Here is a 16,434-nt window from a genome sequence, read left to right as displayed (position 1 = left end):
CATTTCTCAGGTCGCTCTCATTGCTGTATTCCAAGTCACCAAAGACCGAGTTCAGCTCTGTCAGTTCAAATAGGATGAGGGAAGGAATTAAGGGTGGTGGTTTTGGTTTAAGATAGGCTGGGGGTGGAACCTGATCAGTCAATGAGTGCTTGTTGCTTCTCAAATCATTCTCGATACTATATTCCAGACCACCAGTAACCAAGGTCATCTCTGTCGCCCAAATTGGAAAAGTTTATGGAAAGGTTGGTTTAAGATGAGTACTTATTTCTACAAATGAAACTAATAATATTCAATGTTTGTTTCATTGTACTCATAGGCATAGAGATGACCGTTTCCTTCGAGGGGAGGGGGAGGCAAAGCAAAACCATAAAATCCCCATATAATGGGGTTATGGGGGACATCATTTACCTACTTCCCTTCCCGTTATAGCGTGACTGTGGTACAGTATATCGGAATATGATCATTTAATAAAGGTATTTTTGGGGGCATGTTTCTTACAGTGTTACATCCATATCCACGATGTTTTGGACTGAGTTGTATAGGGCTTGAACTGTAGGTGTACTACAAATTATAATAAGGTATAACTTAAAACAATCTCCCTCTTTTTCTCTCTCGTACAGAAATACAAGCATACATCAATAAAACTAAGTAACAGTGCTAACAGAAACTTTTTATATGAAGTTTACCTTCCTGAAGATATCATATGAAATATAAACTCTAATTATTATTTTATTTAATCTCGTCTTTAAGTTTACACATTATACCAGGATCGCTTTTCTTTTTCTGCATTATTGTGTAGTATTACTCATATTTCTCCAATTGGCGGCCTGAACACCTGCAGACTTCTAATACATGAGTACAGGCTGTTAAAAAAAACATTACAGTGCTTCCATTCCTCAAATGAGGTATAGCAATTCTTATACATTCAGAAATATAAAATAAATGTTATAGTTCAGACACATGATCTGAAGACATTAATTCATCAATTTAAGCATAGAAACCAGAGTGCTGCAGAACAGCGCTTGCAGCCGGTTTATATTCGACCGGCTCAGATCAACCGGCGAGGTTGGACATTCGTTCGAATATCCGGCCTTGAAGCGGTTGCGCCTGGCTAGACAGAACCACAGATATAGAGGAGAGAATATCAAGCACATTTCACCATAGAGGAACTCGTTGACATTTTGCAACTACACAAATGGAGTAATTGAAGGAAATTTACTTTTCCTAATTAAAAAGAAAAAGTGTTAGCTTGAAATTCTTAGGAAAATATTTTGGGCTAAGAGGAATGAAGTTACAGGAGAATGGAGAAAGTTACACAATGCAGAACTGCACGCATTGTATTCTTCATCTGACATAATTAGGAACATTAAATCCAGACGTTTGAGTTGGGCAGGGCATGTAGCATGTATGTGCGAATCCAGAAATGTATATAGAGTGTTAGTTGGGAGCCCGGAGGAAAAAAGACCTTTGAGAAGGCCGAGACGTATATGGGAGGATAATATTAATATGAATTTGAGGGAAGTGGGATATAATGGTAGAGACCGGATTAATCTTGCACAGGATAGGGACCGATGGCAGACTTATGTGAGAGCAGCAATGAACCCACGGGTTCCTTAAAAGCCATAACTAAGTTAGCTTGAAATAAGGTTATAATTGATTGGACACTCTGGTACATTTATCTTCATAACTAATACATAAATCAACTAATGGACACCGGTAACAAAAAAGGAAATAAGCGTAATGCATAGGATGAAATCTGACGTGTAAACAAATACAAGAATAAAATAAATTATAATTACGCACACTTACTATTGTAACGTTCATACTTTAAACTCAAAATACATCGGCTACCTCTGAAAGAGTAGTTGATAATATAGCCTATGTCTTTTAATTATTCTAAGTGAATGTATTATTTCTCTAATAAATTGTTTTTAGGGAGATAAGTTATTAACAAAAATAAAAGCACTCTCAATTCTAATGATTATAGTTTCATGATGCTTGCTTCAATCAATAAGAAGAGAGGAGGAAATATAATTTGAAAGGTACACGATGATAATCGCGTTCTTGCAATGATTCTTGGAACTCTTGGATGGCTCAATATTATCTGTCTTTCATGATCCAGAGCCGTCCAACCTAGCGAGACATTCGTTAAACCGAACATTGGACTACTCCGCCAGACGGAAGAGCTTTGCATACTATCTATAGCGCCAGGCGTTCAGTAGCAATCTGTCTTTCCTTATCTTTTGTAACCGGTTATGCAGGACTCTAATAGAAACTTAATCATAAACAAAAGCAAAAAAGTTCTTTTGAATTAAATATTTTATAATGTTAATAAAAAAGAAAGTTGAGACAAGTTTGGGGGGCATTGCCTCCCCATCTCCCCCCCCCCCCCAATAACTCCGCCTGTGATTGTACTTACCAGGTTTTCTGTATTGATGGTGCTGTTTCATGTGTACACTGGCAATAAAAATTCCTCCATGATATCACATGCTAATCAAATTGGTTTGTAATCCGCAGCCCAGTGACATAATATAAGGATGTTTTCTTCTTTCTTTAATGGCTCCTGAAAATGTGTACTTTTTCTTTTTAGATCTGTCACAGTAATATTGACTGATTCAGACCCATGCATCATTCATTTTATTTTTATCTTTATCCTCTTTTTTGTTTTGGATATTATACTGTATAATAGGCTCAGCTTGATAACATTCCAAAAATGTAATAACTGTATCATTTGACCACAAAAGCAAAAAAGATCGTTTGAATTCAATATTTTCTAATGTTCATTGTACTATTTGTGTTATCCAAATTAAAAATGAAGTAACTGTTCAATCAAAGCATGAAACGTGTTTCTGCCATGAGTTTAAACACTATACTGATGATGCCAAGAATGTAGAGTGCTCTCTCAACACTCACTTTCTTTGACTCAGGCACCAAAAACTGACACAAAGCAGAGTGCTGCTGAGGTGGGTGGGGCAAGATGGAAGATGGTGACCCAATCACACCCCATTACACTCCCACACTTGGGCTGCTTCAGGTCAAATCGACGAGAATGTGGAGCTAGCTTTAAAATTTAAGATTGTTAAGATATCTCCTCTCTTTAATTTTTCGGTTTATAGTTTGTCTGACTTGAAATTATTACACATCGAAATTAGTTATCGTATTTTATTAATTTATTGAAGATCTATTTTCTGCAATTTAATTCTAAAGAAAACCTATGGGTGTGAAAAAGAAAATTTATTTTCAAATTTTAATATAAAATTATTTTGACATATATACATACTGCTTTCATTTTGTGTTATTACTTGGACAGGGATCCAGAGCCAGGCCAGAACTTTTATTCGGTAAGCCTCATTGGAGGTCATCTTAATGTGCAAGTTGATGCTGGTCGTGGCACAGTTACCTTGTCTTCTCAGAAGGCATTTAATGATGGAAAGTTTCATTCACTCTCGGTAACTAAAACTGGTCGACGACTGGAACTGAGAGTTGATGATGAGCTTCAAGACACAGCTGTTTTACCAAAAGGAGCCACTGTTGTTCATGCACCAGGCTCTTCAGGTGGATTATATTTTGGAGGAATTCCAGGAAATTTCAGCAATAGCCATCTGGCAGCAACAACAATTCCACTTATAGGAGCTATCAAGGATGCAATATTCAATGATCGGTAAGTTAAAATTTGTATATTATATCCATACAGTACCATATCAGATATCATATCATATAATATGGTGTTGAACAGCGACCTGGTATGTCAAAAAAATTAACAAAATGAGATTTTTTTAATTGGTTAGTTTACGACACTTTATCAACTGCTAAGGTTATCTAGTGTTTGAGTGAGATGAAGGTGATAATGTCAGCAAAATGAGTCCAGGATCCAGTGCCGAAAGTTATCCAGCATGTGCTCTTGATGGGTTGAGAGAAAACCCTGGAAAAAAACCTTAACCAGGTAACTTGTCCCAGCCAAGATTTGAACCTGGGCCCATTCATTTCATTGTCAGGCATGCTAACCATTACTCCTACAACGATGGGCACAAAATGAGATTCACTTGATCACTTTTAGTTGACTGTAATCAACACACAGTCAAATACCATCACCCTTTGGTACATATGCTATTGGCGATATGCTTTCAGTGATCTCATACACTACAGTAGCTCTATAATATCTAATTCTTGCAATTTTTTTAGTTTCTGTTCTAATTACCCAGAGAAACAGTTTTAGGAACAGATTGAACAAAAGGTTTCGCACCAGCTTAATCGTGATCTCTTTAAATTGACCCAATCCCTGAAAGAAAGAAGAATATAATATTCTTGTAAATGTTCGTGATTTTTAAACCTTCATTTTCATTATTTACATTATTCACATAATGAATATTTAATATTAAAATGTTTAATCATAAGTTTTTTTAAAGATAATTGACATGTGATGATATGATTGAATTTATCACTTTTTCTTTCGACCCTTTTTTTTTCTCGATTGGAGGTTACTCCTAAAACTATTCCTATCAAGACGCCACTGTTAGAGTTATAAGATATATGTTTAGTCTTGTTGATTGATGAATGTTTAACGTCTGATCTAGTGCTTATATTTGATTGAGTACACGAAGTTTTCGCAGTTTTTTGACTGAAGATTGGAATTTCCAGAAAAACTTTTTGTTTTTTTCTGTTTAATTCCATTTTCATTTAAATGAGACATACCGGTAGAGATTGTTGATGAAGTTATAGTACGGCTTTTCTGCTCTGAAATAATAATGTTTCAATTATTTTTATTCAGATTATTCTCTACAATTTCCATATTTTCACACTTACATTCACAACTAAATGGGATGTGTTTTGAAGACACTCAAGAGTACCAGAAATAAAAATCCTTAATTGGGCTTTCTTCAGAAGGGAGGCAAACCTGAAATATATGTGTGAGAGATTTACGGTACAGTATGTTAAAAAACTTTGTCTCTGAATTAGAGAGCTGCTGACACAATTTGCTGGCCACTTTCGCCTACGTAAAGATTTGGGTATATGAAAATTTACCTATATTAATGATCAAAGTAAGCATGGGTTTGTCCCATTTATTAACCCATAATTCATACCCTACTAGAAAACAAAGGACAGATTTTTTTTTTTTTTCATTTTATTGATACTTCCTAAGTCTCTTCTATTATTTGTACAGGTTGCTCCAAATGGATCATCCAATATCATTTGAACATGTGGGAATAGGAAGACTGGATGGAATTAGTGATGCCCGAAACTATGTAACTGGCATTCCATCTCCTTCAATTCTTTTGTTACCTGGAAGAGAAGACAGTAATGTTCCAGAAGGGTGTCACAAAGGGCCTAGTTACTCTTTAGAACCAGGAGCTGCAAAATTTGGAGATTCTCCACATAGTCATGTACAAATTCGTCAACGTTCAAGTGTACTTCAGGCAGGAGATTTCACCATTGAATTAGATTTTCGGACACTTTATCCGAATGGCCTTCTCTTCTTATTGCCTGTAAGTAAGTGTGTGTATGTGTGTCTAATGCCTACCCACTTCACTTAATGTGATTCGGGTTCCATATACTGAGGTAGATGGCAGGAGTGTGATCCATTTTCAAGTTATTGTCCATTATTAATTCAGTTTGTGTGTCATAAATAGGCCCCGAATTTTTATGTAATATCAAAGTACGAAATATGTATATGAAAGTGTAGTAAAAGTGTAATTTAAAATCACTATTTATTAATGCATTAAATTCACAACAATGTCGTCACAATTTAACTGGTCAGTTGAAGTGAAAGGATGCAGCTTGAAAAGTCGATTTGCCATTTCCATCCCATTGTACAGCTTTCAAACAGCGTATTCCAAATCTCATTGCTGAGCAATCAAATGGCATCATGGTATTCCAAATTTCAGTGATGACGACATTGATGCTGCAGCACTGTAGCAGTGCTTCCATCAGTGTGCAGAGGTGATTGCAGTGTCCATGAGCCACCATCAGTGAATCTGATTAGTTCTCGCGAAAATTGGCAGAAGAATGACATCATGCACTGTTGTGTTATGGTTGTGTGTTCTGACATTTTGTTTGTAATGAGCATGACGTAAAAAAAAATATATATTACTAGCTTATGAATGAACCAGTTATACTACAAGTTCAAGAAATAAATTATTTATGCTCTCTTTTCTTTGTGCGAGGTGACAGTATGAAAATTTCACAAAATCTTGCTAACTTAGCACATACAACTTATACAGCTGCCATGATAGTCATTGAATGTTCCAGCAGTTTTGTTCCTGTTTCATTGCAGCATGAAGTCATTGATGTCAATGTTTCGGTGAGATTCGGAATATGCTGAAATACAACTTCTCTCTAGCACAATCTTGCTTTTTCTTGTGCCTTAAGATTTCCTAGAAAAATATAATGGTAATTTGACTTACCTGACATACGACCCAAACCCCTCGCCAATAGCCTAATTTCAATTTGTAACAAAGTTAAATAACCACGCACCTGACCATCCCAGATTTTGAGAAAGCATTAGTGCAAATGTATAGAGTTGAGGCACTCTGAACTATGTATTTTACAGACAAAAGGTTGGAATCGCCAGTTTTATGTTTATTTTTATTTTTAAAAGAACTATTCTCTTAACCTAGCTTTAGGAAGTGAAGTACCACATTTTCTACAGTTGTGAACAGAACATAACAACGTCAGTTCCGGGTCTTCCTTCTTTACCGACATTGTGTTATAGTGAGAACAAAAGGTGCCCTTCAGGCGGTGTTATGGGACATGGACGTTGAGATTTATCTCCAAGTATATATGAAAGAAAATTCAATATTTTACTCTGAAAAATAAAACAAATTTAATAAAAAAAAATTAAAACTCAATAATTGCCTAGATATATACAAAAATGTTACATTCTTTACATAATATGTAATATTACTAAGAATATGTAAAATGAAACTCAATATAACCATATCAGAACCACAAATCGCCGACATTTATCATTTTCAGTACCGTAGTCTACAAGTAAAGGAATGCAATATGTAATTACATAAGAATCTGGGCCCTAGTCATAAAAGAATAATTACAATGAAAGGGAGGATTATTGGCACTTTTGTTGGAAAGAAGTTTTGTGAGTACTGGACGTACTTGTCTGGCTCATATTTTCTATAACATGTAAGGCTGTGTCATCCATCCTCTTTGTTCCACCCTCTTAGTGTTTGTGCGTGCATGTGTTTTCTGTCTGTGTGTATATGTTCATGTGTGTGCTACTTTCTTGTGTGCAGTGGAATTGGGTAAAAAACTGGCCTTATACAGGGTCCGGGATTTGATTCTGACTGGTTTCAACGTGCTGTTGTAAAGGGGTTATAAGGTTTAAAAATTAAAAAAATAACACAGTATGTAGCTTGAATAATGCAATTTATTGGAATGTCTTCATTTTTTTTAAATTACACATTTCAAGTGATCCCCTTGGTATCTTATGACCTGATGTAATTTTACACGAAAATTGTTCGTGACACTTTGGTATCTCCAAACCGAGAAATTATGCATTCTGGGAAGAAATTTCTCAACAATTGCCATGTGTCTCTGGCAGTATGGGCCTTAGCCATATTTTGTTGAAACCCATGTCATCCCTGTTTAATGTGCCTCTAAATGTATGTAACATCTGTCAATGCTGTTCACCATTCACCGTAACAGCTGTCTCATTTCTATCTTCGAAAAAATAGGTACCAATTTATGACTACAGCAGAAACAGCACACCATATGGTCACCTTTTCACAATGTAATGGCCGTTCATGCAATGGCATAGGATTTGTGTGACTCCAATATCGGAAATTTCACTTGTTGACGTAGCCATTTAAGTGAAAATGTGCCTCTTCTGACATAAACAAATTATTCAACACATTATCATTTTCTTGAAGAATGGCACCAAATTCCATTGCAAAATGAAGTCGAGAGGCCCACTATTGTGTTCCTTGAAGGAATCCTACCATGTCTCTGAACATTGAACTCACGCGAAATCGACATTGTGTTTGAACAATGGACTTACTTTCAATATATACTGATATCACAAAAATGCGTACGTTAACTGGCCAAACAACCATGATTAACAAAATTGCAAGTTTATGTTGCCTTGACAACATTTCATTTTCGCTACTCTCATTTCATTTTACAACTCTATCAAACTAATCAGAACCATGCAAATCGAGCCTTCAGGTAAAGTTGATACCCGGCCCCGGAACAATTTTCTCTTGAAATTATTCAAATCAAATTTACAGGGAGTTATACTGAAAGCTCGATTTGCATAATACACATCACTGTTCGTTAACGGAAAACCACAATTCAAGTCACGCAGAGTTTGTGTGCACACTGTTGGTTGCTTGACAGTTGTCAGCCCACTTTGAGGTCTATGGATAGAGAAGGAAAAATTGGATCGGTGTCTGGTAGAGTTCCTGGGTAGCTCAGTTGGTAGAGCATTGAAACGTTTAACCAAAGGTCCCAGGTTCGATACCCGGCTCCGGAACAATTTTTCCCTCGAAATTATTCTAATCAGAACCAACTGCCGGACCCTATACAATTGATAAAGTCAAGAATACTTGTTCGTTGTATTTGAAGACAATATTTTTTCTTGTGGTCATTACTTCATGATTTCTTATATTCTAATGTGGACTTATGAACTGTGTAGCCCTACTGTGTGTAAACACTTTAAAGTCTTTGGATTTTACGTTTATAGGCCTATGTATACAGTCCGTGAAAGCAGAAATTATCCTGTTGTGAATGTGATTCAGAAGAAAATGATAATTGATTTCAAAACACGAGTGCATAGCAATCCAAAACTCGGAAAATCCCGTCAAAATTAATGTTTTAAAGTTTTTCACTGACGACTTTTGCTTACAGCACTTGATTAACAACATATTGAATCATCTAAATTCGATACTGAAAGATTTATAATTTAATAAATACGCCTGTAAGAACAGCTTGAATTTGCATGCTTTAAAATTCTAATTTTGTACTCCAACGAAAATAATACTTTTGTTTTCAACAGTTAACATAATATGTAATTTTATTTCTAATGCATTTTAATGTCAAGAATGATCTTTCTAGAACACAAAGAAATATTAAAAATGTAAATATTGCCTTTCTTTAATTTTTATATATCGACAAAAACATGTGATGAAATAAATTCTCGTTGAGCTACAAAAAATTGGCAATTGAACATAGCAATGAGTTTATGTTTCAAAGAAATCTTATAGTGTGTAGAATGTGATAAAATGAAAAACTTTTGCAGTCACATGCAGTAATGAGTGTACGTGATGTTTTGGTGAGAGCCTGCATTACTGGATGAGCTAGCCAGGCAGGTAGGCGCCACATTTCCTCAGTCAAGACCCCCATACTGGCACTACCACACAGCATAAATTTCTGCAGATTTTTTATTAGTTTGTATTGGTTATTCAAGTAGTGTGAATATGTTGCAGTTTCGAGTGTGCATACTGTTATTAGGGTGATCTCCTTTATTTTAAACTTTTGCACATTCACACTGGAATGTCGAAAATCTCGGAGAGAAATGTATGACGTTCTTCGACAAAAATCTGGTGAAGGTAGAAGTGAACAACGAACACATTTAATTAGTTAGGTATGTATTAAAGTGTTTAAGAGTGACTCTTCACCTGAAGATGAAAAAAATGACACAAGTGATGATTTTTGTAAATTATTATTTGATAAACTTGAAAAGTGCCATAGAAAACATGAAGTCTTTTCATTAAATTATGCAAGTTGGTTGAATGAGTTTGAGTGTTTCTCAGTGGTAAAATCATAGAGGAATGTTCAAGTTCAGAAGAGGTTAAGCGAGGATGCCGTAAATTGACTTTTGATGAAAGCAGTGATAGAGGTAAATTATGAAAAACAGAAGCAATGCGTCAAGAAAAAAAGTGTGCCTGAGTTAACTTTGCTACAGTAACAAGACTTAGAGTTAGAAGAAGGGAAGAACGTAGCTTCTAAAATAAAGTTGTCTTAGCAACCCCTATGAGAGCTGGAAAAATCCATCGAATTTGGACTGACTCTAAATCACGCAAAGAAATGCGGCCTTATTCAGATGAAGATGCTGTATCATTAATTGTCTAGGCAAATTTAAGTGAAAACAATATAAGTTAATCTGGAAAGAAACTAAAGAAAGAAATGCTGATTTGTATCCCTTTTATCATTGGGTACTAGCAACTAAAGAACATTGTTACCCACCAAAAGCGTGAATGACTTTTGATGAAACATCTGTAGAAGTGAAGCTGCAGAAATTGTTGGACCATACAGCAACACGTCTAGTAAAACTACAGATATTGTAATAGGATCATTAGATATAATGAGTTCAGATGGTTTTATATTAGAGTAAAAGTGAGGATTTGTTGGCAGTAGTGGGCAATCGTCATGTAAACAAAGGTTTAGTGATCGGACTTACAGCGAAAAATCATGTCTTTATAACAGTAACATGTGCAATGCCAGTTCAATTTTTTTTTTTTTTTTACTAAGTAGATGAATCATTTCCCAAGATAATTATATGGTGAAATCCCCGTTTCTCGTCACCTCAATACCACAGCCCTATCAGAATACACTGCACTTGTTTCTGCTGTTACTGATGTTGATGAAGATATGATAAAATGCTTTGGTGTCATTTTGATCACTATTTATTGTGGATACAACATAACCTTTAATGAGTATGCCCTTATTACTGCAAAACGTTTTGTAGAAAAATATCCTTGGTATTATATGCCTCCATTGGGAAAATGTCAGAATTAGCTCAAGAACCCAGAAATAAGGATATTAAATTCTTCTGTGAATGCCATTCAAGAAAAACCTCAAGGGTTGTTGAATACCAAGACATTTTTTAAGACATGTTGACTCCTGATCCAATCATCATATCACTTCGAAAACTGCCAAGAGAACCTAAAAAGCTCTTCCATCTAATGTAGTTCACCTTCCATCTAATATAGTTCACCTTCCTAAAGAACTGCCATTTGAAATATCCCTAGATTATCTTTCGAAACTGATATTAACGCTACTTCTGATGAGGACAACAGAGACGAAAGCAGCAACATGGAATTAGTTGTAAGGCATGCTAATGTATTTAAGAATATTACTGATGTATTAAAATATTTATTTTGGTAGAGAATTTTAATAGAGATAAGATATTATTATATTTTAAATTTCCAGCTAAATATATACATAAATGATATGGCAGTAATACAGTTAGGCCTACTCATATTTATACAATAGTTGTGACTGTAGCAGGAAGATTAAGAATAATTTTTCTTTCCTGTACTTTGGGGGATAAATAAGAAATTTCATTTTGATAACTACACATGTTACCTTACCTAGGTTCATGGTTCGAATCAAACATTTTGATTGCTGAATTAGAGTTGTGCTCGGGCGCAGCCTGGTTGGATTTTTGCGAGGTTTTCCCCAACCATAAGGCAAATGTCAGGTAATCTATGGCGATTCCTCTGCCACATCTCGTTATCACCAATTTCATCGACACTAAATAACCTAGCAGTAGATACAGCGTCGTTAAATAGCCAACCTAAAAAAAAAAACATTGTGAAAAGGGGGAAACTTAAATGTCGATGCAGTTAGCAATATAGTAGCATAATTACATTTAACTCCATACAAAATAGAAAGAAATGTAGTAATACAGTGAGTCTGGTGAATAGTAGGAAACAAAAACTTTTCGAATCAATGTAAATTTTAAATATTCTAAATAATAATTTTTCTTCATTTAGCTAGGCCTATCATATTTTATTTTAAAACTTCACACTAAAAAATAAACCAGCACTGGGAAATCTTGCCGTCATGGTAGATATTGTTGATGTCATCAAAGTCTTCCATTCTGGTTGGATGATCGTCCACCTCTGCTTCAGCATGTGAACATGAGGCCAGCAGCCGGCTGGTCGGACTTGGCCCTTCAGGGCTGTAGTACTTACATCAAAGTCTATCTGACATAGCACATCAGACTCGATGCAAAGAAACATATTCATACTTATTCATTGTTGAAACAAAATTGATTTATGAAAGCCAGGCTGTGGTTTGTTTTTAAGCATTCGTTTTGTTGGTGTTAAAATTATTATGAGCATTTCTTACTTCGATAGGGGGTATGAAGTAAATTGAAAAATAATCTCCAACTCTTTGCGGAATAAACCTTTCATTATCGAATTATATACTGTAGTGCACATGCTGGAAAGTGATTATTTATAGTATTGTTGACGATATACAGAGTAGCGCAGATAAAAGTAGCCTGTGTAAGTATAAAGTAAATACAGAAGAAAGATACAGAAACGAAGTGCTGAAAAGGACTCACCTTTCATAGAAGATTGCACAGATACATTTTGCACAGATTTCGTAGCATGCCACTTTTTAACCAAACTCTATATTGCTCTCTTTTCCAGTTGTCCTCTTTCCGGAATCTTGTAGTGAAAATTTCGCGGGTTTCCTTAATTGAACCTTTCTCACATACGTTTCCACAATTTTCACTTTTTCTTGTATCAAATAAGTCACTTTTGCAGAATGCGAATAGACAAGTGTAATTCGACTGATAACTGATGAAATACTGACAGGAAGAATGACAACAATCGATTATTGTTTAAAATTGTCCATTGTTGTAGCTGTTTACTCATTTCGTTATAATACGATATGATAGAATATGATAATGGAATTTCAAGCAATCAAAATATCGCATTCATATTCAAATGGGAGGAAGGCTACTTTTATCAGCGCCACCCAGTAATATTGGAAATGTAACTCAGAGTTGTGGTTACTGTTCATAGCGATAAATAATAAACACACATCCTATTTGATTTTCAACAATGCATTCTTGTTTATACAAGCAGTTAAATTTAAGCAGTTTCATAGTATAATAATGTGATACCCGTATTGCATCTGAACGCTTGTCTTTTACTCTCGCCGCGACTGTGACAGTGCGACTTCCGACTTCCATAAAGTATTCAAGAACAAACTTCAGAAAAGATTTACCAACAAGTGTTTTAAAAATAAGTTTCACTGTAAAATGAAATGGAAACAAAGGAAATAAAAAAGTAAGAGAGAGAGAGAGCTGCCCTAGGCAACTGCCTAAATCCGGCACTGGTCATATTGTCCACTAATCCTTGAAGAAATAATTGTTGCTTCAAATTTGTGAACGATTCTTCAGCTCTTCCGAAGGTTCGGAATTTGGGGTGACCTTTGAATTTTTTGTAGCTGAATATTCAATTTGGGTGGCTTAAAGATGGACAACTAAAATGTCTTTCATTGCAGGCAGTGCATCAATGCAAAGTTTCATTTCTGAAGAAGCACTTACAGCGTCAGATTTTGTAGACTGCAGGGACAGAAGAAAGTGGTTTTATTGTTTCCAGAATATCCCTAAATAGAACCAGTTTCATGATGAAATTCCATGAGGTAATTTTCTGGAGGAATCAGTGAACTTTCGCTGTACTACGTGAAGGCAGTGAATGATTGTGTTGTCTGTTCATAAAATACTGCATTAAGTAATGTATAACTTGACATCACGACTGTTGCTGCTACCCAATGAATGTCAAATATCTTTCCTATTTTTTTCAATTACAGTCCTAATTTCATTGCAGTTTCTGTTGATTAACGTTGGTTTTCGGGCTTGCAGAAAGCTGTGAATACAATGTGTAAGTAAAAGATTTGAAATGGAGTGGAACAGATATGGTATTTATTACATCTGTACTGCAAGTTCCATTTTATGATTCAAACAGTAAATAATTACAATATTAAAATTTTATTTACCACCAATGTATGTACCTGCTCCTTTATAAATACCTTGTAAATGTGCGACTCCATCCGGAGGAAATCCTATCAACCGCTTAGATAAAATCTCTTCAGAAATACTGTTACTAATAAAACAAGATGTAATACTGTCGGCAACATCTTCTCCTATTAATGAATTTAACTCTATCATATCATAGAAATAATTTAACGGTGAATCTTCATACATGCAATGAACATAAACAGTTAAATATGATTTGTTTTCTTGATTTGTACCTTCGTCAACCAAAATACTAAAAAATACAACAGGAATCAATTATGTACTTTGACAGGACAGACGACATATTTTTACTAATGAAATGTATTATACTTACACAGGTATGATCTGAATGAAGCATGCTTCCATTATCTAGTGCTTGCAATTCATATAAACTTTAAATACTAAAAATGGCTCGTTTTCTTCACATATGAGAAATACACTGTTCTAAAGACGCACGTGGTCACTCGTAATTTTTGTAGATATTTTCTTCCCAACAGAGTTGAAAGTGTTTCATCTAAAATAAAATAATTTGTCTTACAGAGTACAGTCTCAGAAACAAAAAATGGCCTGCCTCTTGAAGCTCTTACAGAGCATGATTCACATCACAACGATTTACCAAAGGTTTTGGACCCAGGATTATTTGAATAGTATTACAGAAGGTATATCACAACTAATGCAAAATGCATGAAATTAATCTGAAAATAGGATCAAATTAATGCCTAAGAGTCATTATTAAACAAACCTGATACAGTACGAACACTCCAATTATGACAGTTCATCACAAGCATTCCGATAGCTCTGTACTAACATGCTTGCTTGCAGACTACAAAGTTCAGGTTCGGATATTGTTGAGGAAAGAGTTTTTTTTTTAATTATGCAGGTTAATTTCGTTTACCATCAATCTCTTTTACTGCACGATGTATAATTATTCATCTACTATTAAGAAGATATCAATTTTTATCTCATCTTTTCAAATGCCCTTTCAGTTATGACAATAATCGACGTGAGATGAATTTCAATAACTGCCAAAACTATTGCTTGTGTACCACTGCTTTGGAGCACTGAGCATGCAAAATGCGTTGACTCTGAAACTTGGAAAATTCAGGCAAGCCATCTTTTTTTCTGGAACTGTACATGGTTTCCAATTTTTAATATTTTTTTTTTTACCTACTCCTTTACCAATTTTAATTCGGCGGTGTTTGTGGTTATAAGGAGTGCCAAACTTTGCAGAACTTTTCAGTACAGTGAAGAAAGTTATATTCTTTAAATTCTAGTGATACGGAATGCAGTAGAAATAAAAAAAAAATGTTTAGCTAATTGTATTGGTATTGGTAAGTCAAATCAAGTACATGCATAATCACTTCTCAAGATTGCTGGACACTGTTATCTACTAGTACTACAGTTTAAGATTCAAAATAATTTAAAGATGCAGGGGAAAAACGATGAATGTCATATTTCTGTTAAGATTGAGATAATGATCTAATTCGTATATTACCGGTACTGCAACGTTTATTGCTATTGGTAATTGATTAACTGGCGGAACTTACTCGTGTTAATTATGTAAGCATGTGGGGCTTACAGCTGTTTCGGTGTAACTTGACACCATCTTCAGAGCCTTCAGTGTCTTGGCGCCATCTTAGCTTTGCTGCCTGTTGTGTGGGTGCGTTCGTGTGATGAGGAGTAGTATCAAATAGTGTGTGTGTTCTGAAATTGATCTGTGTGTTGAGAATTTGATTAGGGTGTGTTTTAGTGTGTCTGTATATTTCATATTGTTCTAAGTTTTTGGTTTTTGGGTTGTATGTGTAGGATTTCCATGTCTGTATTTATGTTATTGTATGTGTGGTTAGCATTAGTTATGTGTTCGGCATATGTAGATGTATTGTGTCCTCTGGTTATTGCTTTAATGTGTTCTTTCTATCGAGTTTGGGATGATCTGCCTGTCTGTCCAATGTAGAAACTGTCGCAACTATTGCATGTGATTTTGTATACGCCTGTGTGGTTGTATTTATTTGTTTGTGTTGTTTGTGTGTTGAGATGTCTTTGTAGTGTGTTTTCTGTTCTGTATGCTATGTTGTATTTCTGTTTTCTGAATGAGGATGCGATCTTGTGTGTGTTTTTGTTTTCATATGTTAGTGTGATGTATTTCTTGTGTTCTTGTGTTTGTGTTGTGTTTTGTGTGTTTTTGTGTTTGTTGAGTTTTTGTTTTGTCTTCCTTATGATGTTGTCTATTAGGTTTGGGTTGTAACTGTTTTCTTTTGCTATGTATTTGATTGTGTTCACTTCTTCATTGTAGTGTTGTTGGCTCATGGGTATGTTGAATAATCTGTGTACCATTGTCCTGAATGCAGCATGTTTGTGCTGTGTGGGGTGATTAGATGTGTTGTGTATGTGTGTGGTGGTAGTGGTTGGTTTTCTGTATATTTTGAAGATGTGTTTGTTGTCAACTTTTGTTATGGTGATGTGTAGATTCAAAATGGATTATTGCTATTGCTATTAAAGAGAAAGGAAATGAAGCTAATCCTTCTTTTTGCCAGTTTTAATAAGAAAAACATTAAAGTACTAGCCATACCCGTGCGCTCCGCTGCACCCGTTAGAAATAAATATAAAGTAATTACATAATTAAAATAGGACATTTGATCCAGGGAACATTCGTGTTTGATAGAAGG

At 35.1% G+C, this 16,434-nt stretch overlaps 1 protein-coding gene across 7 annotated transcripts in view; it reads left to right on the top strand.

Moving 5' to 3' along the window:
- Positions 1-16,434, top strand: part of wb (wing blister) — a 1,096,738-nt gene that overhangs the window by 1,018,760 nt on the left and 61,544 nt on the right. For 5 of the 7 annotated variants that reach the window (XM_069834429.1, XM_069834431.1, XM_069834432.1 and 2 more), the window contains 2 exons: positions 3,311-3,661; positions 5,162-5,483. In XM_069834429.1, coding sequence (XP_069690530.1) covers positions 3,311-3,661; positions 5,162-5,483 — 673 coding nt within the window. Of the gene's footprint in view, positions 1-3,310; positions 3,662-5,161; positions 5,484-13,254; positions 13,396-16,434 lie in introns of those variants that run through there. The other 2 variants (XR_011333780.1, XM_069834435.1) reach the window with 2 other exon arrangements.

This window comes from Periplaneta americana, chromosome 9, assembly GCF_040183065.1.
Source record: "Periplaneta americana isolate PAMFEO1 chromosome 9, P.americana_PAMFEO1_priV1, whole genome shotgun sequence".
NCBI lineage: Eukaryota > Metazoa > Arthropoda > Insecta > Blattodea > Blattidae > Periplaneta > Periplaneta americana.
Note: the sequence above shows the minus strand (reverse complement) of the source record. Positions and strands in the feature narration are given on the sequence as shown.